General features: G+C 42.2%; 2 protein-coding genes across 3 annotated transcripts in view; one reads left to right on the forward strand and one right to left on the reverse strand.

Moving 5' to 3' along the window:
- Positions 1-6,298, reverse strand: part of ccdc85al (coiled-coil domain containing 85A, like) — a 36,735-nt gene extending 30,437 nt beyond the window's left edge. For both annotated transcript variants that reach the window (XM_050044539.1, XM_050044541.1), the window contains exons 1-2: positions 5,600-6,298; positions 3,196-4,294 (exon numbers count right to left, since the gene is read on the reverse strand). In XM_050044539.1, the coding sequence (XP_049900496.1) occupies positions 3,196-4,294; positions 5,600-5,845 (1,345 nt within the window). In that variant the 5' untranslated portion in view covers positions 5,846-6,298. The remainder of the gene's footprint in view (positions 1-3,195; positions 4,295-5,599) is intronic.
- Positions 6,299-9,680: 3,382 nt separating this feature from the next.
- Positions 9,681-23,224, forward strand: sec23b (SEC23 homolog B, coat complex II component). Its single transcript, XM_050043304.1, has 19 exons — positions 9,681-9,855; positions 12,534-12,761; positions 13,148-13,205; positions 13,325-13,411; positions 13,978-14,214; positions 14,331-14,413; positions 15,696-15,840; positions 17,694-17,852; positions 17,979-18,094; positions 18,207-18,330; positions 18,439-18,519; positions 18,627-18,716; positions 18,973-19,079; positions 19,414-19,567; positions 19,748-19,825; positions 20,747-20,908; positions 21,040-21,126; positions 21,246-21,467; positions 22,186-23,224. Exons 2-19 carry the CDS (start codon positions 12,541-12,543, stop codon positions 22,273-22,275), a joined length of 2,301 nt encoding a protein of 766 aa, XP_049899261.1. The 5' UTR covers positions 9,681-9,855; positions 12,534-12,540; the 3' UTR covers positions 22,276-23,224.
- The last annotated feature ends 655 nt before the right edge of the window (positions 23,225-23,879 follow it).

The raw sequence follows: 23,879 nt of genomic DNA on the forward strand, positions 1-23,879 counted from the left end.
GCATGTTTACTACCAGACTGTAATGTCTGAGGCTGCAGTGGCTTCATTGTAATTCTTGTGCTTCAGCAATTTGGTGTTTTAATTTGATAAAGTTGTGGGGGGGGTCTCAAAGGACAGTTAACAAAATAATGGTTACAATTAAAGCAGCAGAGGTTGAGATATCCTGACTTTTAGTACGAGTACAGGTCAAACCCCAAAAACACTTCATTTTAGGGCTGTACCTGACTCAGAATTATGTCAGTCTAAACAGATTTGGCAGTTTAATACAAATATTCAATTAATCGTTACTCTTTTTCCATACAGCGTTTGAGATTTTGAACAGGATTTGCAACATTCTGGGTGACACTGAGTTGGGCCCCTGAGCTAATGCAGGCTAACTTCGCAGAAGGCAGAAAATAATGTTAGCTCGGAGCCTGACCAGGCAAAGTCTCTCTTTTCTGCTTCCATCTCACTCAGAAGCAGAATGAAAGCAAAGAGCACTCAATCGGCAGCTAAATCTGGGAGCTATGACGACCCAAGAAGTACACTTACTGACCAAAAAAAAAAAAAGCCCTGCTGGACTTGGAGAAATCTTAGTCAACTGGGGCGTCTCTAACTGATTATTCAAACCTTCAACTTTGATGGGGCAGCCTCACTACATTTCCCATAATGCTGCTCAATATTGTATCTTAGTTAGACCATCCCTGTCTGTTAGATACCCATGTTTTTACAAACTCCACAACTTCAGTTGGTAACAAGATTATCATAGTTGACTAAATCTAAATATTTCAGCTAACTGAAATAAAAACCAAAACCAGACTCTGGAAAAAATGAAAACTATCTGAAACAAAATTGTGGAGAATAGTTACAAAACTACTTATAAAATAAAAACATACAGGAAATGTCTTTAGTTTTAATCTTTGTCAACAAAACTGACCTGAGGAAGTCTTGGTCAGGCTGTTCTAATGCACTGTTTGCATATATGCCTATAAATAAAATAATGCAGTACAATTTGTCCATAAGCTCACAATTTTGACACCACAAACACAAAACCTACACGTTCAGCAGAATCTCCTCCCTCTGATGAACAGATTGTGTTGACGATTACATTCACGGTTTGGCATCAAAAGGAAGAGTTTAAGAGCCAGAAATGGGGAAGGCTGATGGTGTTTGGAACTGTGTGAAACCAAGTGACTTTAATGTTCGTCATCACCGTGTCTTTTCCTAACCCTAACCTACGTAACTATACTTGCCTAAAATTAAAGACACCCAGCTGTGTTTCATTTCTTACACCTCACCAAAGTGACTCTGCTTGCCTAAACTTAACCTATGTAACATTATTTTAAGTACCTAACGCCATTCATGGGGCTCATATTCATTAGATATCATACAAACTGTAGTATGAGAATACATTGCATTGTTATTAAGAATAGGATGTCTACGTGACTGAGTCAATTTCCTTTACAAAGTGTTTGTATTGTAGGGCTGCAACGATTGGTCGACTAATCGATGACTAATCGACTATTAAAATAATTGTGACTAATTTAGTAGTCGACTAATCGGTTTGAATCATTTTTCATAGAAAAGTACTATAAAAATACCTCAAAATACTCTTACTGCAGCTTCTTACGTTCAGATATTGGCAGCTTTACACACTCTCCCAAGAAGGTGAACTAAAACCCTTTGGTGTGAGTACGAAACAAGACATTAGATGACATCATTTTGGGGTTTGGGAGGGACAGACCGACATTTTTCAACATTTTAACACATTTTTCGATAAAATGATTAGTCGACTAATTGAAGAAATAATCGACAGATTAGTCGACAATGAAAATAATCGTTAGTTGCAGCCCTATTGTATTGTAACACCTATTTTGAACTTCTTAAATTGTGCCCTGACAAATACCTCCTTACAGTATAATAAGCAAACTAAAACTAACACTGAAACTTACAAAACTAAACTAAAATTAAACATTTGTATACACAAAAAACTAAACTGAAACGGCATATGCACCCTGGAAGCCAACTGTAAAGAAACTTAATTGAAAACAGAAATTAAAAACCATATAAAAACTGATGATAAATACAAAACTATAACTACTCTGTAACAGTCTCTCTGACATTTTTCAGTTTCCAGACCAACAGACTGAGATAACCCTGATGACATCATAATTACATCACCGGGGCTTTTTTTCCTCAGACTTGACGAAGCTCCTGCAGAGCCACAGATTACATTATACAACTGATTTCACAGGCTGCGTTGTGCTCCCTGTGACCAGTGAACTCATCATCATGTGTAAAATCTGTGGAGTGCCCCTTTAAGGTCATCCTAATGTCAGTACAAATACCTCACTCTGTAAACAGTCATTTGTGTCTTTGCTTTGTAATTATAACTAATCATATCAATGCAATAGCACATAACTGGTGGCATATATACACACACATACTCTGCCCTGTGTACACTCTTTCTGTTTCTCTTGTAATTTCAGCCTCGTATTGCAAACTCAGGCAGATATTTCACCTTGAGGAATTTGTCCTTTAGCTTCTGCCAGCTCTGTGCCACTCAGCACTTTTTTTCCCCTCGGATTCCAGAAATCATTATCAGCCACTGTGGGGTATTTAAACAGCAGCCAAGTTGGTACTTTGATATTCCTCCTTCTCTCTGACATCCTTAACTCTCACTGATCTCACTGAGACGGGCACGGCTGCAGCAAAGACTTAGGGGGTAATTCGTCGTCTGAGAGGTGCATCTGTGTTGCAACGCTACACCACACACTGATGTCTGAGTACGGTTCATTTGAGTCGAATCTGTTCGATTTGGATACAGAACATGTAAAATAATAAAATAATCTGAATCCCTTATTTTGTCTCTCATCCGCTGAGCCAACCCACATTCCTCTCGAGGCGCCAAGAAAATCAATAATGCTGTAAATTTTGCAACAGTCACATTGAGGAAGAGCATCTGTGTTTTCTCAATCAAATAAGTGCATTCCAATCGCATCTCACACAGCAAGTATTTTTTTTAATTTTCACAGTTTTCACAGAGAATATCACTGTCTTCACCCTGCTGTAGATGCTTTAGGTAAGTTTAAAGTGTGAAATATGTTGCACAGTTTCATCCACTGAATTCCAGGGGTTGTGTGCATGGGAATATTTTATAAGATGTTAGAAACCACAGGATGATCACATTACATGCACTCATACGCTCAAACTTACCATTCATGCCATTGTAGATGCTCCGATGGTGTGGCGACAGCTCGTCTCCGGCCGGCCTCCTCTGCCCGTCTCTCACAGGGCTGCCAAACTTCACATGGTCGGGGCTCATACTGTACTGGTGCCTATGAGTTTCAGGGCTGCCCCCTTGGACCACGCAGCCCTTTTCATGGTGCTCAGTGGCCCCTAAATGTGCCTGCCTGGGCTCTGGGCTCCCACAGCCTAAACTGCTAATGCTGCTCCTGTTGTGCCTCTGATAGAGCTCCCCACTGCCTCCCTGACCCGGGAAGTGCTGCCTCTGGCCCAGGAGGAGATCCGAGCTGTGGTGCTTGGGGTGCTGCTCCGGACTGCGTCGGCCCACATTCCTACCATACTTTTCCGGGCTGAGGCCCCGCATCACTCGACTGTGGTCAGGCACGGATATGGAGCCACAGCGGGGCCTGCACAGCTGAGGCAAGGTGTATGGATACTCCAGGCTTGTACTCCGGTGGCGCCCAGCAGGGTGCTCGGGGCTGGACACATCCCTGTCTCCTCCACTTCCGCCTCCTATTCCACTGATGCTGCTACACCTGGGTTTGTGCACAAGCTCAGGGCTCCCTTTCTCCCCACCACTACCAACCCCACCCATGCCTGGAGCCAGGTGAGGCTGCTTGTGGTGAGGGTGATCGGAGCTGTCAGCGCTCCCGGCACTGGAGGTGCTGCTCCCGTCACCCACGTCTCTCATCAGGAGCCCCTGCCCGGGCACCAGCAGCAAACTACTCTGGCTGTCTATGGAGTTGCGGCACCCTCCCACGCCTACACTCCCTCCCCCTACGCTTCCTCCGCTGCCACTTCCTCCACCCACCACCCCCTTCTCCTCATCCAGCAGCAGGCAGAGCTCCTTCAGCTCCAGGTTCTCCCGGATAACCTCCTCCTGTCGAAGCTCCAGCTCCTTGAGTTTCTGGAGATAGAGGGTCACCTCTTTGCGCATGATGCTGGCACTGTAGCGTCCCAAGCGCTGCCACTCCCTGGACACACGTTTGCCTTTCTGGCGGTCGTCATCCAGGAAGCAGCACAAGTCCCGCAGCTCACGGTTGTCCTCCTGCAGCTTCTGGTTAATATCCTGAGAGGAAGAGAGAGGAAAAACAAGAGGAAAAGAGAGATGGGGTTAAACTGAGGCCTAGGCATTAAGAAGCTTTATAAAATATGACAATGCTGATCAGAGCAGAAAGAACATTAATGTGCTTTTGATTTGGTACAAAACAAAATAATTTGTCTTCTATTGATTTAACTCCAGCTAAATCGCAGGAACCATTGTCCGATTTCAATCCATTTCACCACTCTTTTAGATATCAGTCAAACGCTGTATGCAATCATAATGAAATGAAATCCTAATCCTCTCAGTCTTTCCCACAAAAGCACTGACTCACTGTGTGCCATTCAATGTGAAGTACATAATGTAGACTAGAATGCTCTGCAGGAGATGGAGAGGCCACACACAGAAATAAGACTGGGTTACAGCAGTGAAATCACACGCCCCGAACATTTTACACCCAGCAACGTTTACTTAAACATCCCTCCTTCACCTCCCCGAGAGCTCCTTCTCTTCTCCCCTCCCCTCTCCCACTCTCTTACCCTCCAGCTTTTTCCTGTGTAATTAGGCAGCTCGGATAGGATGGGTGAAGAGGTGAAGAGGTCTCCGAGAAAGGCAAATGATCCCCATGTGTTTCATCTAAGGCTACCTCAGGCTGGGTCTCAGCTTTAGCTGTAAATATTGTGGACATTTGTGTCACATTCTTCTTATTAGCAGTGCAGAAAATAGAAGCAGTAGAAAGGTCACTGAAAAAGGAGAATGCCTGCAAATACTTTCAAAGCAAATGCCACGTTCTTGAGGCAAATTGTGCTGCACATGCTGAAGATTTATGTGCAAGGATTGTCTAGGAATGTGAGGTGTGTAGCTCAGACAGGGGGAGATCTGGATGCCAGATTTGAGCACTGGCATATGATCAGAGAGACATGCCCTCCCCTTCAGTATTAGGAGGATGAATGTCTGCCTCATTGGCCTGTACTGTACTTTATATGTTGAGTTGTAGGGATGCAGTTTGCTTTCCCTTGTTAATTAAACTCTCCTTCATTTTTAAAACATTGGATTTCCCACATTTCTGGCAAAAGTTAAATTACAACTCTACCCCTGCTTTAGGTTAAGCATGCCCAACAAGCCTGTGCACACGGGTCATCATCATTCATCCCCATCAGATTCTCACACAGGCCTACACACCGGCACACTGAACTTCAATGATACCATCTATTCTCACACCACGTTTGCAGAGGCGCTCTCTCCACAGCAGAACATCCCTCCCGCTATGCGCGCTCTCAGGTGCGCTCCAAAACCTATGATCTCATCCCTCACCGATGCGCGCCCCCTCACCTTCAGCCCCCTGATCTCGTTCAAGTGCAGCTGGAGGCTGCGATTGACCTCTCGGATGAGATTCCCGTGGTCCAGAATCACGCTCATCTTGTCGGCCTCGGAGCGCCTCAGCCGCCGCACCAGATCCTCCTTGGTCCACTTGAGCAGCTCCTCGTCAGTCAGCCCGGAGATGTCCTCCGCTGGACTTTCAGTCTTCGCTATCGACAGCTGGAGCTGGGGCTGGGGCGGCGGAGTCGCTTTCTCCATTGGCACAGCTCCTCCGGCACCGACAAAGAGCAGAAAATAGTCAGAGGCTCGTTGGCAACCTCTGCTCGCATCCGCTCCCCGGTCGACTTATGGTGGAAAACGGTTACCGGCAGAAAGTCAGTCGCATAGTTTGGCCTTTTCCTCTGTTGCTCCCGACTCTTCACTCTCTGCTAGAGCAACAGCTGACGATGCCGGCTGAGTGCGATACAGTGGAGAAGCTGCTCTGCTGTCTATCACTGCAACATCCTCTCAGCCGGGGTGGACAGTGGGCAGCCTACTTCCAGTGTGAGTTGCCGCCTCGGTTTAGTATCCAAAATCGCTCCCAAATGTGGTGAAAGTGTGAAAAGCTTGAGCGGACAGTCGGTGCACACACACCTGCACACTGCGAGGCAGAGACAGGAGAGAGTCCGCTGTGCACGGCGGAGACACGGATAGAGGAGGAGAGGGAACAGCTCTCCCCCTGTCTCTGCCTCTCTCTAGCTCTCTCCCTCCAGGGGTTTATCCTCCACCAAAAATACCGCTTGGTTACAGCGCCGCTCCATGTTCACTGACACTCTTACAGGCTGTGGGAAATGCTGAGTTCACGTCCTCTCGGATTTAGGCAGCTTGAGGTGCAGGTAGTAAAACGCAGGTGTCCTCCAGGTCCTAGTATAGTGTAGTCCAGTGAATCTGTGGTTTGATGCAGCCGGGGAAGATTGCAACAGTAATCATTCAAGTTTTTTGTGATCTCTTGGCACAACTAAATAACATATTTAAAGTATACCATTATATTTTTTGTGGATCAAGGTAACTTCAGGGGTCCAAAGAAGCGTCACACAAACAAGTGCAGATCTCAGCTTCTGCATGATATTTTTATATAGGCTACTTAATGTCTCGACATTATAGTTTTTTAGGATGTTATTTAACATATAATCATCAGATATTACCTGTTCTAAATGTATAAGTGCAATTTGGGGGCACCCTGACCCCAAAATGACCTTTTTGTGAATCCAAAGTCAGTAAAATGAGGTTATAAAGCATGTTTTTATTCAGTTTTCTGCACATATAAATTTGTTTGTCCATGGAAACCATGATGCATATCAGCACTCAGAGTAAGACCTTAGGTTTTTCATTCTTTGGTTTAACTGTTGGTGCCATTGAGGGTTGTTATCTGTTAAGCTGCCACTTGGGAAGAGCTATTTTATTGAAATAGCATTGTGAGCTTTCTTAATACCAAACTAGAATTTGCACCTTGGGTAGTAGCAGTTAGTGAAAATTCTGACCTGGGTCCAGGGACTGAACCCATAAAACACAATCACCACTGATATCCCATAATGTTTTTGGCTGTAACAAATAGAAGTTTCCACCATTGCACCATATGTGTTTCATATCCCATCTTAGATGTACAGGATGCCTTTTCTGGTACATCATCATGAGGCACATCATTTCATATTGCTTTTGCAATTTAAAAAATTATTGCTAATAGAACCAGTCAGCTCACACATACTCTGCACTCCTCTTCAATACAATCCCCTACATAACTCTCAAACTTACACCAAATTATGATGTTATAGATACTAGATATATACAGAATAATTTATATCCAGTTTAGATGCGGATACACCCATCTGAGCAGTGTGGCACAAACTGTAAGTGGAAAACTTGGCAAAATAATTGGTTGTTGGCTAGTAGTGCCCCAAGTACAAGTGTAATACATCAGAATATCCTCTTAAAAAGTGTTTTATTGAAAAGATTGACCCCCAAAACTTAGAAAAAGACACCAAATATGTTGGATAGGTGTACATGGACCCAGAACATGTAACTGTAAAATGCTGAAACTTTGCTTCTGACTCCTTAAAAGAATGTTTCACCACATCCATGAAGGTATACTTTTACTAAATGAAGCAGGAGGGTATAAGAACCAATTAAAACTATGAAACATTGCTATAGCAATTTCTGACGTGACAAGTAAAGTGAGCATCAGGCGATCAATTTGTGTTTGGTGTAGTTTTAGATATTTTATCCAATACTTTGAATAAAAGTACTTTTAATAATCAGACTGTCCCATTCACAGTCAACCATTTCAGCTAGGCTAATACCCTACATGTTTTAAAGTGCACAACAGTTATACATAATTGCATGTCAAATGTTGAGCTGTGTTTTCTTTAAGAAAGTAAATTGTCAAAAAAGACAAATGACAGACTAAAATTAAAAATGAAGGACATAAAAAAGAGAAATTTTGAAATCAGTAGTAGACAAATCACGATTTGTTATTTGTTATAGTGGTTAAACTTATTTAACTTATTATTTTCACGTTACAGAGACAGCATTGATTTATCAAATTAAGACTTGTGTATATGACCTTTATCAAATAGGATCATGACATTTATCATTGCTTTCAAAATAAACAATAACACATAGAGATTAACTTTAAATAAACTGACCAGTATCCCTTAAGACATACATTTCCGAATGTCCAAAATTAAAAGAATGTGAACAACTATAAAACAAATGTTTCAACATTTCAGGTTCATGCACAAATATATGGTGGCATGGTGGTGCGGTGGTCAGCATTGTCACCTCACAGCAAGCAGGTTCTGGATCCAACCTGGGTGGGGAGTCTGCACAGAGGGAATACCCCACCCAAGGGCTCAAACCAGGAACCACTGTATTTACATTAACAGGAACCAGTTGTATCAGTATTACCACTTTGGCTGTATAGATTACAGAGTGTGATTCTCAGAGCATGACGGTCCTGTCCCACAAGTTCTCTACAGCCGACTAACAAGTGGTGTTGATGCAGACATATACCAAACATCCCAGTATGTGAGACGAGCCTTGAATGCAGCATGTCATGACCACAACCAGCAGCTGGCACTCCAGCACCATGGACAGCTGCTAATGAGAGGCAACAGGGTTTGTGTGACCTTGAGATGTAAAACTGTACAGTAAACATACAGCAGTAGGCCTACAGTGTATAGATAGGCCTGTGCTGCTTACCATTCATTACTTATTTCAAAAGGGATGTCATCACAGTATGCAGTAGTGAACACTAATTAGTAAGGCTGGCTAGGAGCAGGCTACGCCCTCTGTTCATCCAAACAAATCAAGCTTGCCTCAAGCTGTATGAAAAAAAAAAAATCTGTGGGTTTAAATTGAGCTGCCAAAATATTCTTTATTTACTGTTTTAGGCTACAGCTGCAGTGAATCATATTGTATATGATGATAATATGGATGGAAAATGAGTTTTGTGTGTAGAATTAGAATCTATGAGTCAAAGTGCAGTGACTTTAGATGGAGATTAATTAAATTAAAACAAAATAAATAGTGATTTGCTCTTCACAGGACTTCATTCTGCAATGACAAGGGCATAAACTTCAGCAGATGCTACAGGAAGCCTCTAATAACAGAAAAAAACATTGCATTTAATTGTATTATTACTAACAATAACTTCCAAATACATGTAGTAGAGTACAAAGTAGATGTGCAATATTTCCCTCTGGGTTATAGTGGAGTAGAAAAATAAAATGGAAATATTCAACTAAAATAATTGAGTAAATTAATTTACTTCACCTTCCACAACAGGTCAAAGGTCACACTATAAATAGGTTGTGATTAATTATCTCTCTACACAGTGGGTAACTAGGTGCTGAGATAACAAAGAGTTAAAACAAAAGTCTAATCACACGTCATCACACTGTACATGATAACAAGTCCTTTGCCACTGAGGCAGATACACTGTTGCACTGTAAACTCAATTTCCCATAGTAACCCTCTTCCGGTGCGTAGGCAAACCAGAGCACGCACGCCCTAAAACGTCATGGAAAGAGGAGCCAATAGGAGACGCCCGAACTTGGAGTAACACGTCATTCTAGTAAAGTGCAGGAGCCGGCTGAAAGGGAGCGATAGCCTCACCGTCGTCTTTCTGTCCCGTACATCCGTCTGCCTCTACCTCCAAATGCTGTAATATCTTTTGAACACAGCAGACTACTTCGCTCTTGTTTAGACCCGAGGCCAACCTGATACACAAGGTAAGCACTCGACTTTATTTAGCTCGATAATAGGCCGCTAGTTTCTGCCTCCATTCATGAAGGGACAGGAAGTGGGTTAACGTTAATGCTACATTCCGTTAGCTAACACAGCTAGCCGCACAACGTAGCGTTAGCTTGTTGGAGGGTTGAGTGACAGTCAGAGCAACGTAGAGATAATAGACATCATATCACTGTTAAAATGACTTTGTTTCGACAACACCGTCTTTACTATGACGAGCCTTGTGTGGCTGCTTGCTGGAAGAGAAAGCGAAAACGATGTGTGTACGTCTCTGAATAGAAATGCTGTTCACGACAGATACCAGCCTTCACCGTTGGGTTCATCTGTGATGATACGTGGCCTGTCACAAGTTAGCTGCTGTCATAGAGGTTCATTTAATTCCCTGACATGAATTCTGGGTAAGGTTTCCTTGTACTTTCCATTAGAGGGCAAAAGGGGAAATCACCAAATACCCCCAACAGCAGCAGCAACTCCACATCCCTGTATTTGCATAGGGCCAAGCAAACGCCATATTTCGTAAGAAAAACATTAGATACAGAGCAGCTGACATCTATTTTTACTATCGATTAATCTCCTCATGGTGATGGCTTTAGGTTGCTTGTTTTGTCCAACTAAATATGTCAAAGACAGACAGAAAATGGCAGCAAAACACTCACATTGAAGGAGCTGGAACATGGGAATGTTTTTCAGTTTACCTACATGATCAATAATAAATCGATCATCCAACAAGAGCTAGACACTAATAATGTTACATAAGTGGATGCATTTTTTTTTATAGCATCTGAGAAATGATAGCCTCTTGTGTCACACCAGGTGACCGTCACCTTTTATATAATATACAGCAACCTGGTGTCATACTGGAACAGAAGCCATTCGTTTATTAATTGATCAGGTGGCAGAGAAGTTAGATAACCAGCTATTTCGATATTAAACTGATAAGCTGATCAAGACTTCAGGGTGATGTCTTCATTTTGTTTGTTTTGTCCGTCCAAATGTCCAGTTCAGTTTTTCAAGACAGAAAGACATAAGACAGAGAAAGGCAGCAAAACTCACGATGAAGAAGCTGGAGCACAGGATTGTTTCACATTTTACTTATATGATCAATCAATGATTAGAATACAGGGCTAGATACAAATCAAATACCACAGTATTTCTGACACCTCAATACCAATTCAGTGATAATTTCATGGTTGACTTTTGTTTCTTTCACAAAATATTTACACAGTGAGATTAAAAAAGAAAATCTGTGATGTTGAAATAGGTAATGACTAAGTGGGTAAAGGCAAATAATAGAACAGCTAAAACAGGCTGGTAAATTGCATCACTTTACTGTAATGCAGCCTTCAAAACCAGGAAAGCACATCACTTACCATATTACAGTATCCAAAATCAAAGACGATATCTTGTTTCATTTTATGATATTGAGATAATCTTAATATATTGCACAGCCCCAAGTGTTTGTAGCTACTGAGAAATGAATTGCCTCTAATCTCAGGCCAGGTAACTGTCACCTGCAATAATTAAATGTACTACATAGGCATATAACAATCTGGTGTAGTACGAGAAAAGAAATCATTAGGTCAGCAATAGATTAGGTGACAGAGGTCATCAAGTTAGATTGCCAGCTGTTTTTATAATAAAACTGGGAAGATTTTCGTGCTCTCTTTGTTTTATGTGATAGTAAAGTCAAGATTTTGGGGCTTTGGACTGTTGGTCAGACAAAGTGGTCATTTGAAGAAGTCACAGTAGAGTATGGTAAATCATGTGGATGTTTCAGTATTATATGACATTTTCCATACCAGATATTTCTTTCAATTAAGTGAGGACATAATGGTTTAATTTGATTTACATTTTTTAATTAGATAGCGACAAAGCAATTTAACGTAGTTCCAACACAGAGCATGAGACTGTTGTGCTGCTATTATAATTTGAAACTCTTGTCCCTCATTGGGCTTTTATATGCACGGTGTAATTGAAATATACAGCTTTCAGTATCCTAAAACCACATACTGTAAAATGGAGATGTAATAAAATACACAGACCACAATAACCCAATAGAGAATATATTAAATGATAGTGACAGTCTACCTAGTACACAGGTATGATCTAAAATTCTATGCTCAGCCAACAAAAAAAGATTGTAACTTTTGTTTTTTGTCATTTTTTTTTAAATGTACCTTGTTACTCTGCTGAAATGCTGTTGTATTGCTCAAGGGATATAAAGTTCCTCTGATAGTAGTGAGACAGAGGGAGCGTACACAGTTGCTACAGCAGGATCTCTGGTGATGCTTTGCTAAAGGCGTCATTGATATGTCACTGACACAGGCCAACAAAGGTGTCGCCTAAAAATACCACTGGAATTCCTCTGCACTGTATTGTACCTCAGGAGAACACGCTGGTCAAGTTTGTTGATGACACATTTCTACGTCATGCTTTCGAATATCTGTCTCTTATTTTAGCATAGCAGAGAAAGGAGCACCTGTATAAAGAGCGGCTCACTGCAGTGAAAGGCCGGAACAAGTTTAGACTACCTAGAGGGAGCACCTGTATAAAGAGCAGCTTACTGCAGCTCGTGAAACCAGGAACAAATTTAAGCTATCAGTGTTACTATTGGACTTACAACCTCACTGTGATCTATTGGGCTCTTTCTCTACTGAAGCTCGGTGATGGCGACCTACCAGGAGTTCATCCAACAGAACGAGGACAGGGATGGGGTGAGATTCAGCTGGAACCTCTGGCCCTTCAGCCGCCTGGAAGCCACCAGGCTAGTGGTCCCGGTCTCCTGCCTCTTCACACCACTCAAGGAGAGGCCTGACTTGCCACCGGTCCAGTACGAACCAGTTCTCTGCAGCCGCGCCAACTGCAAGGCAGTGCTCAACCCACTATGGTGAGTCAGATAGGAAACAACACCTCTGCTTACAGATGTGAACTTTTTTAATGTTTGTTCCAGCTGCAAAGCAATAAAAAACTCTGAGTATTCAGCTACTATTTAAACTTGATGTGTAATTTAACTTTCTTTTTTTACATAGGAATTATGTTTAACTATCTGTGCAACTGTCTAACGCCTGTGTTCATGGCATTTATTCAGTGTAGCAGGGATTTGAATTTGGTGCTGTGTTTGAATATTTTTCAACACATCAGCACTTTCAAATGCTGATGTGTTACAAGCACTGGGTGTGGTACAAATACACCTTAAGTGGCCCACTATCAGTCACAGTTACACTTCTGTCAACTGGACGCAAACCCTAAATTGTTTTGTTCCCTCCTTTACAGTCAAGTTGACTTCAGAGCAAAAATATGGGCGTGCAACTTCTGCTTTCAGAGAAACCCGGTAAGCACTGACGTTCACGGCATACTTCAGTTTGATATTACGCTTGTCATAACTCATTAGATGACATAACTTAATGTGGACCGGCTACATTCCTTTATTAATCCCTTTTCCCTCCACAGTTCCCTCCCTCCTATGCAGGCATATCAGAAGTGAACCAGCCAGCTGAACTCATGCCACAGTTTTCTACCATTGAGTACATAGTACAGGTAAATACAACATACATGTCTGCACTCTGACCTCTGCTCTGTTCATGGAGATTATATGTACTGCAGGTGTACTGTGCAAAGGTGAATACCAATGATTTCATCCTGCAACTCTGGCACATCTGAGCAGCGTTGTTCTGGATTTGGGGATCAGTTTCAATTGGGTACATTAGTAAAAGAGGTTTGTCATAACCTTATAGTGTTTTAATATGTTAAGTAAAAAGTAGGCTATAATAAATATTTCTTCCTGAAATTAAAGAGACACATCCTTGGCTTTGAGACCACTGAGGGCCCAACTACTATTTTGGCTAACAAGTGTGGCTTCATGAATAATGCATGTGGTTTTCAAAAGTAATATGAGCTGTGTCTCTGCTTGTGTCAGTATTTTAGAAACATAGATTCAGCAAACAACAAACCAAACATTAAACATTAATTCAGCCCCGTTTTCTTTTAGGCAAACATTTTTCATTTTGCAGACAAGGAAAACAAAGACATAAATTAGCAGTGGCAGCTCCTCAGTATGTGAGTGTGTGTGTGGGAACAAAGCTCATCATTTCACCTCTTTACAGCGTGGACCCCCGGCCCCTCTCATCTTCCTGTATGTGGTGGACACATGTTTGGAAGAAGAGGACCTCCAGGCCCTCAAGGAGTCCCTGCAGATGTCCCTCAGCCTGCTGCCACCCAACGCCCTGGTGGGCCTCATCACATTCGGACGCATGGTTCAGGTGCACGAGCTCAGCTGTGAGGGCATCGCCAAGAGCTATGTGTTCAGGGGCACCAAGGACCTCTCCTCCAAACAGATCCAGGTGGGTTGAGGGCAGAGGCATAGTGAAACTGAGCAAAGAGACAAATGGAGGAGATTAATATGTAAACATAGGAAAAGCCAACTGTAATAACTGTTTTTCTGTTTTGTCTGTTTCAGGAGATGCTGGGTTTAATGAAGCCAGGAGCAACAGGACAACAGGGTCGCCCAGCGGCACCTCAGGAGGCTGGAGCTTTCTGCAGGTATGGAAGAGCTTTAGCACTTCCCACATGTCTTTTAGTTGAGGAGGAACACCGGTATTGTTCAGCCCGGAACCTGTTTCCCATGTTTTTGTGTCTACTTGTGGGAACAACAGTCTTTTGAAACTGGTCTAGTATTGAGAGAGACAGCTGCAGCCTGCAACAGTGAAACAGGCGACGATGTAGTGACTCAATTCATCAATTAACATCCATTTTAAGTGTTTGTTTTTGTCATTAACATGCTCAGATCGTCATAATGAATGTCTTACAGCTAGGGCTGCCACGATTAGTCGACTAATCAATGACTAATCGACTATCAAAATAATCGGTGACTATTTTAGTAGTCGACTAATCAGTTTGAGTCATTTTTCATAGAAAAGTACTATAAAAGTACCCCAAAATACTCTTACTGCAGCTTCTTATGTTCACATATTGGCAGCTTTACACACTCTCCCATGACGGTGAACTAAAACCCTTTGGCGTGAGTACGAAACAAGACATTAGATGACATCATTTCGGGGTTTGGGAGAGACAGACCGACATTTTTCAACATTTTAACACATTTTTCGATAAAATTATTAGTCGACTAATCGAAGAAATAATCGACACATTAGTCGACAATGAAAATAATCGTTAGCTGCAGCCCTACTTACAACATTACAGAAAAGACCCTACAGAGTGAAATGTTTTTCCGTACCTTTTGTGTGTTCTGGTCTTTTTGTTTTGCTATCGAGAAGTCATGCTCTGAAATCTTAAGAGACGTGACTTGTTGCAGGAAGAAGACAGTGAGTGAGCGTTAGACAGGAGAATGCTGCTAATAATTTGTTGTGTTGAAATACAGAAATTGTATCTTACTCTAATCTAAAAGACTTTCAGTATCATGACTGAATATTTAGCTGATTTCAACAATGTGAAAAAGTCCGCAAGATTTCAGAGGAAGACTTCTTGTTATCCAGATCTTAGACATAGAACAAACTGCAACAAAAGAAAGGTATGGAAAAACATTACATTTCTCTGAAGGATCGACGGCAAAAAAAGCACTTTTAATAGACGCAGATTGAAATGGTGCACCTGCCCAAAGTGGCTATATCGTCAGCTGCAGGGCTCTTTCTCTACACTGGACTAATTTTAAAGTTGTTGCTCCCATGAGTCTACAAGACACAAAAACATGGGGAATAGGGTCTATTGACGAGTTCGCCTTCAATGGTTACTGTTTCCAAAAGTAAAAAAAAAAACCAACACAGTCAGCTTTTCTTGTCTAAACCGTGTTTGTGTTCCTGCTCAGGTTCCTTCAGCCGGTGCACAAAGTCGATATGAATCTGACTGATTTGCTCGGTGAGCTTCAGAGAGACCCATGGCCTGTCCCTCAGGGCAAACGGCCCCTCCGCTCCACTGGTGTTGCTCTGTCCGTTGCTGTCGGTCTGCTGGAGGTACAACACACACACATTCAGAAACACAAATAACAGTACATTAAGTTAATACAAATAATGCCAGAGTATGCTGTACCTTACATGTGTGGTTAAACACAATCCAAACCAGACCTTATTTAGGCTCTCCACAGTAACCTGAACTTTAGCCTCTTGAAGACGATTGTGCCACATGTAACTGTTGAGAAAGGCATAGACCGGCTGATGGTTATCTGCCACAGGAACAGTACATGTGCTTTGTCAGTTCAAAGGCTAGTTCCTTGTTTGCCCTCTGTCTTCTCCCTCCACCATCATTATCCTCTCCTCTCCTACCGCTAATCTGTGTGGTTATATAACTGATGCAACAGATCATTCCTCCGCTGTACTCTCCTTCAGCAGATACGAGATGAAGCCCGATTAGAGTAAATTTGGTTCTTTCAGTGACTCCAGATTCCCCGATTCGTTGAGAGGTGTTTGACTTGATGACTGAGTCTTTAACGTGAAAAGCTGAACTGCGAAAAAGTGTTTAGCATCCACTTTTTGTAGCCGTATTTATTTGATTGCTGTCTATGAACGAGGACACGTTGTCCCCGTATAAATGAATCACTGTTTACGTGGACTGTGTTGTCATTGAAAGCTCATTCCAGTGGCTTTGTCACTACGTGGCCTGCTTCCAAATGTCTCAGTGTCTCTGACTTTCCCAGATTCCTGGACTACGGACTTTGTTGTAAGTCTTGGCTGCGTCACTGATTCCCCAAAAGTTCTCAATCAGACTTGTTACACTCTTTATACACTAGCAGAAAATTAAAACTGCTTTTTGAATAGAAATGATGTGATAAAATAGATATGAATTATTATATAATTATGTCTTATTTGCTGATGTGAAACCTACCTACACGTACTTAGTGCCAATTTTACTGATTTTTTTGCTTGTATTTAGGAGGTGTTTTTGGATTACTGACACTGTGTTTGTATTAATGATCCTAATTCTTCTACTAAGGCAGCCTTCATTTACGCTACTCTTTAAATGGCACATTAGAGAACTAGGTCACTAGTCCCCAAGTGCTCATTATTAACATTCACAAACCAAAAACAAAAATTCAGCACATGTGCTGCAGTTAATGAGCAGTCCTGAAATGCAACCCTGATATCAATGTGAATATAAATTAGTGCATTCTTTCTGTTCCAATGGGCAAAGTCTTTTATGACTCAGGGTTCCTGCGGATCCTTAAAAAAGTCTTAAAAGGTATTGAATCCAAAAAGAAGGTTTAATTGTTATTAAAATGTCTTAAATCAGTCTTTCAAAGGTTTCAAAAATGCTAAGACATGGGAAGTAGGATATTAATGAACCATTTCGTTCTGACATTGCACCGTAAAATCTCAAAATAATTGGTAATATTTATTTTTTGAATAATTTAGCAAGTGCGTCTTGCATTAACGTCACTCCAGATCAAGATAGAGGAACCAATGACACTCATTTACATTCACCCTATCCAATCAAATGAAAAATGAACAAGGCAAAAAAGGTTTTTCATGTGCTCCACTTTAGAAAGTGTTACTTTTTTAGCATTCAAATAGATCTTCTAACATTTTAACTTAATGTTTTATGATACAATAAACATTTTGGCAAAAGTGTCTCTAATGTTTTTTTCTTTCCTTCAGTTTTGGTTAGTGTAAAATTGGCTTTAAATTTCATTCTGAAGCATGAAAGACGTCTTTAAAAGTCTTCAATCTAACTTGCCTTCAGCTGTAAGAACCCTGTAACCACTACATGATACAGACAAATAAAAAGCTTGTGGTATTAAATCATAACTCTAGCAGAGGTTGTGTACAATGACACTTAACTGAAACAAAATTCCTCTCCTCTTCCTCTTCAGGGTACATTCCCCAACACAGGGGCTCGTGTGATGCTGTTCATCGGAGGGCCCCCAACCCAGGGCCCAGGCATGGTGGTGGGAGACGAGCTGAAAACCCCCATCCGTTCCTGGCACGACATCCAGAAAGACAACGCTCGCCATTTGAAGAAAGCAACCAAGGTGAGCAGATCTTGGCATTTGCAGCACTGTTTTCCTTAACAAATCTCCTATATGAGGGAGGTTAGGGTATAACTGCCATTGAGTTGTCGTTTCATGTCTTTTGTCTGTTTTTTTTTAATCACACAGTATTATGAAGCCATGGCCAACCGCTCAGCTGTAAATGGCCACTGTATTGATATCTACGCCTGTGCCCTGGACCAGACGGGACTGCTGGAGATGAAGTGCTTATCTAATCTCACTGGGTACGTCAGCACGTTATTAATGGAGGGTGTGGGATAATATTACACTTACTATTAGGGATGTTTGATCCTTGATACATTAAGACCTAATCAGTTTGTTGTAATTTATTATCAGGGGGCACATTGTGATGGGAGACTCCTTCAACACCTCCCTGTTCAAGCAGACCTTCCAGAGAGTCTTTAGCAAAGACTACAATGGAGACTTCCGCATGGCCTTCGGAGGCGTCCTGGAGGTCAAGGTAAGGGAGAGATTTAGTGACAGGAGTAACACATCGTTTGCTGTGTTTTTGCTTGAGTAAGAAGCGTGTATGAATTACTTAAACTTGTGTGTCTCTCTGTCTATATAGACGTCAAGGGAAGTGAAGGTTTGCGGGACCATTGGACCGTGTGTTTCACTCAACTCCAAGGGCTCCTGTGTGTCAGAAAATGTAAGTCGCCACCCCGAATTCAGATTCCTTCCTTCTCACAATTGAGGAGTAATCTGAGAGCCATTGTTCAAGGCATCCTTCACAATATGTCCTCTGTGTCTGTGTAGGAGATGGGTATCGGTGGCACGAGCCAGTGGAAAATCTGCGGCCTCAACCCCTCCACCACTTTGGGCGTTTATTTTGAAGTGGTGAATCAGGTGAGGACAACACTTCTTCGACCTTAGCTCGTGAGCTCTGATGTGATTACTGTAGGCTGATGAAAGCACAGCCGCTAATCACGTCAAACAAGTGATTAATTGTGATATGATGAAGGCTTTGCTTAGGAAAACTCTTGAGACAATGGCTTTTTGTGTTCGATTCCTTTGTGGTAGGAGGCCGTTTGTTAGGCTCATGCAAAGAGAGAAGTGATTGACAATAGAAGTCTTACTGTCTCTTCTGTTTGTGTGTGTGCAGCACAATGCACCAGTCCCCCAGGGTGGCCGAGGGGCGATCCAGTTCGTAACCCAGTACCAGCACTCCAGCACACAGAGGAGGATACGGGTCACTACAGTCGCCAGGAAGTAAGACCCCTTAAAACTGCACCTTGCTCCATGTCAGCCTGGAATATTATTATTAGCATTGTTAATTGCAGAAAGACTGTTCAGTAAATATTCACTTAATGCACCTACACGTGTTAGTTCATGATAATACGAGGCTGACATTTCGTCAAGAAAGAAAAGTGACAGCTAGAATCAACATGAGCCTCACTAGACAGGATGTTTACATTCCTGTAATTTGTGGCGACGCCTTCAGAGATCTGTGTGCATGTGCGTCAGTCACACCACTCCCATGCTCACCTGCACTTTCTCCCTCCCTCCCTCCCTCCCTCTTTCTTTCTTTCTCTCCCCACTAAAGCTGGGCAGATGCACAGTCCCAAATCCAGCACATCGAGTCGTCATTCGACCAGGAAGCCGCTGCCGTGCTCATGGCTCGCCTAGGTGTCTTCAGAGCCGAGTCGGAGGAGGGGCCAGACGTGCTTCGTTGGCTTGACAGGCAGCTCATCCGCCTGGTGAGTGACGCTCGCACACACCAGCTCCTCCCTACTATGTCATGAGAATAATGCATAGTTGGCATTGTTAGGATTATGACGATATGAAGTTGTTCCATCATATTGTGTTACTCTTCTGTGATGTGCCAGGTTGTGTAAGATATCAGTGTTTGAACAGTGTTTTGCCTCTGTTGGTTTCAGTGTCAGAAGTTCGGCCAGTTCAACAAAGATGATCCGACATCCTTCAAGCTGTCGGAGTCTCTCTCTCTCTACCCACAGGTAAACCTGCCTCCTAGTGGAAACACATGAAAGTGACTAAACAGTATTTTCCCATCTATATTAGGGATGTTCCTAACTAATTTCCCTGATGTATAAACACAAGTTTAAATAAAAAAATAAAAAATATTGTGTGTATTATAGGAGACATTTGAAATCATTTATCACCTTTTTTCTAACTAAATTGTGTTGTAAATGTGGCTGAAATGTGTGGCACTTTGCACCATGCATTAACACTACATATTATCCTTCAAACTGTGACAACTAGAGCTGCAATGATTAATCAATTCTTTGTCAACCATTAAGTTAATCACCAACTAATCTGATTATTGATTTATTATTTTGAGTAAATTTTTAATTAAAAAAAAATCAAAATTCTCTGATAACAGCATCTTAAATGTTTCTTTACTCCTTGATAGACATTACAGGACATCCTCTCAAGCTTTTTTGAAACCATACCATCTCATACATGAGTGTGCGTGCAAGTTGATATACACACATTAACGTCCAGGCTTCTCAGGATCTCCCATCCACCCAAAGGATCCTAAATTGTTCAGCCTAGCTAGTAGATCTCAGCACCAAGTGTGTGTCCAAGTGTCGGACATACTTTCCTCGTTAGAGACAGCAGCGGACTTGCACCAGTCGCACACACTCCATCCGTTGAGTCTGAAAGCCGCGTGTGTTTGTGTCTGTGAGTGAGTTTTAGGAAAAGAGGAAGGGCTAGGGGTTAGTCTCGCATGCCAATCCTAACTTGTATGTCTGGCACCGACTAGTGAGGTTAGCATCATTTAATGGACTAGTTGACTAATCACACACATTCCTAATCTCTAATCTCTAATACTAGATTCACACTTATAACTGATTTGCACTGGGACTGTATGTTTTTCAAAATCCTAACATTTTCCTCCTCTCTTCCATCTGCAGTTTATGTTCCACCTGAGGCGGTCGCCCTTCCTGCAGGTGTTCAACAACAGCCCCGATGAGTCGTCTTATTACAGGCACCACTTTGTCAGGCAGGACCTGACCCAGTCCCTGATCATGATCCAGCCCATCCTCTACTCCTACTCCTTCCATGGACCACCAGAGGTCAGCCTCACACCCTCCTCCACACCATCATTATCAGTGTCAGAGCAGCGGGAGGCCTTTCCTTCAATCTTCAGGATGGCTTTATGTATTTGATCCTTGAATTGTTCTTAAATGTGTCCTGTTCTTTGCAGCCTGTGCTCCTGGACAGCAGCAGCATCCTGCCAGATCGAATCCTGCTGATGGACACTTTCTTCCAGCTGGTTATCTACCACGGGGAGGTGAGACAGTGCTGCTCCAAAAATCATCATCTCCTTTATTTCTTTCTAGAAAAGACGAACACATTGGTTGACACAGCAGGCATTTCTTAACGCTGTCATTTTCATCTTTATTTTTCCAGACCATAGCGCAGTGGCGAAAGGCCGGCTACCAGGAAATGGCAGAGTACGAGAACTTCAAACAGCTGCTGCAGGCTCCGCTGGACGACGCCCAGGAGATCCTACAGACGCGCTTCCCTATGCCGCGCTACATCGACACAGAGCACGGAGGCTCGCAGGCTCGCTTCCTGCTCTCGAAGGTCAACCCATCACAGACCCACAACAACCTCTACGCCTGGGGACAGGTACAGTATTATAAGATGACTTACCATTTTTTTTAAACTTGTTATAGTTGGAAATAAATTGTTTTTAGAAGTCAGCAACGTTTTCAGCAGAACTCATGTGGCTTCATGCTCGTGTTATTTACAACCTCCTGCACAGCTTTCATAACCACCTGTCAGTTTAAAACAATTTATGAAAGTTTCAGAAATCTCTCATTTGCATCTTACATCCAAATCAAGGCTTTAAAACCACAGGACTGCCCGTCCCCCTGGGTGAAAAACAATCTGTGCTTAAAATGTAACTGTCAGCAAACACAGGTTTTGCATCTGCTCACCTTTGACTGCTAAGTGTGGAAGATTGAAAGCCCAAAGTAGCGTTAATCTCTTATTTCCCGCGAAGAGCCGAATTATAACCTGCAGTTTACAAACACTGCGAATCTACGGCAGTCTGAGAATGAGATTATCAAGAGAATAAGGTCTTGCATAAGCTAATCTTAGCGCTGAACCTGTTTGCTTTATTAAAGTGACCATGGGATCAGAGTTATGTCATGGAAATATTTCCACGTAAATCACCCAACCAGTATTTTTGTCTCCCATTTGATTCCTGTAATTTTATCACAGCAACAATATGTGCTTGCCAATTCATGCATCTTGCTCTGTGTGTTATGTTATGCTCTGTACAGTGACCTTGGGTGTTTTGAAAGGCGCCTTTTTAAATAAAATGTATTATTATGATCTGCAGGAGACGGGAGCACCGATCCTCACTGATGACGTCAGCCTGCAAGTCTTCATGGACCACTTGAAGAAGCTGGCAGTTTCCAGCTCCGCGTAGAAGGAGTGATCCGACATTCCCTCTCCGACATAGGGATCCATTAACATTTCCCCTGTTTTTGTAAAGGAGACAGAGTCTACTGTATGTGCTTGCTTGATTGTGTCCTTTCTGGAGTCTTATGTGACATATCCATGCTACAACATGAACAGAACAAGGGAGCACATTCCTAATGAGAAAACATTTCTACTCATTGTCATTAACTTGTTATTTATAAGAAACGGCTCCAGACTGTCCTGATGTAAGCAATATCAAACTTTCTATTCCTCTTTTATATTACCTCTGACATGCAGAATGATTAGACTAATAATGATTATTTTTTGTTTGTTTTCTTTTTGTGTTTGTCCCAAAAATGTGTGTCCGCTGCATCAGACTTGGTTGAAGGCGCTTGTTTAATAGGATGCTTATACGTGTTTGTGTATAGCTGAAGATGCCTAGAGTTTTCTCATTAATAAATTATAATGGTACCTCTAAGAAATGTTCAACGGGCTCATCGGGCTTCACACTGATGACGTGTTAATCACAGTTTATTTGAAATTTAAAATCCTACATGGATTATACCTTTTTAAGTGTTTTCCAAGAAAATTCCCTCTGAATAATGAGGATTAATGTTCCGAGGAATTGGAGTCGATCGCATCAACTCAACTGAGACTGACTGTGTTTCAATGACGAACATTTAGATTTATTTTTAACTTAGTATGGGCACTCTATGGTTCATCTCGCCTTCATCACCATCTGGTATTTTGCACCCGATGATTGCCCAAGTGTCTTTGTAATCAAACTTTAATATACTGTAAGACTGTATAAAAGGGACAGTTGTTTGATTTAGATCCTGTCTGGAGTCTTAATACTATCCATATAAAGCCCTGTTGGCAGGAAACACTGTCTGTGTTGTCTGTCCTCACACCAGCTTGCACGTCCCATTCATAAAGCATTAAAAAAATTAACTTAAGTTTCCTGCTTTGGATTTTCTCACGGAAGTTGCAGAGGTTATCAGAGATGCTCAGTTCATACACCAGGCATCTGTTTGTTGATGTGCAGCAGAAGGAAAGGTCTTGCTCTTAACGTCTAGCGCCGCAGATTTGCGTGTCAGTGAGTGCAAGAGAGCGGCACACATACAGCGTGTTGCTACAACAGCAGGTGACACGTCGTCCATGCTCATTGGAAGCAACACTCTCCCTCAACAATTGTCTTTTTCTCATTTGCTGCTACTGTACGTAAAACCCGGACGGCACGCAATCCCAATCATAAAACCACTCACACACCATCTACTGTCACTGTAAGCTGATTCCAGAGCACCCAGACAGTATGATTTCGAGGATCAGTGAACGGCAGATTATGAAGACTAATCCTTGGGGGCTATCTGTTTAGAGGCAAATTCTACTCTTAGCAGCTTTAAGCGGAAGTTGCCACAGAAATACAAATGAAGTCTGTGTCTATCAAGAGCTTAGGCCTGACAATGTTGCACTGTGAAGCCACATATGCTCCAAAGGTATTCAAGGCCAAGTAAAAGGATGCAACGCAACGGCTCTTAATCTCCTCTGACATGGATACTCCTGCACAATACCAAAAGCTCCTTTTAGGTCCCATGCATTTTTCAGTTTGGT

Source organism: Epinephelus moara, chromosome 5 (assembly GCF_006386435.1).
Source record: "Epinephelus moara isolate mb chromosome 5, YSFRI_EMoa_1.0, whole genome shotgun sequence".
NCBI classification, from domain to species: Eukaryota; Metazoa; Chordata; class Actinopteri; order Perciformes; family Serranidae; genus Epinephelus; species Epinephelus moara.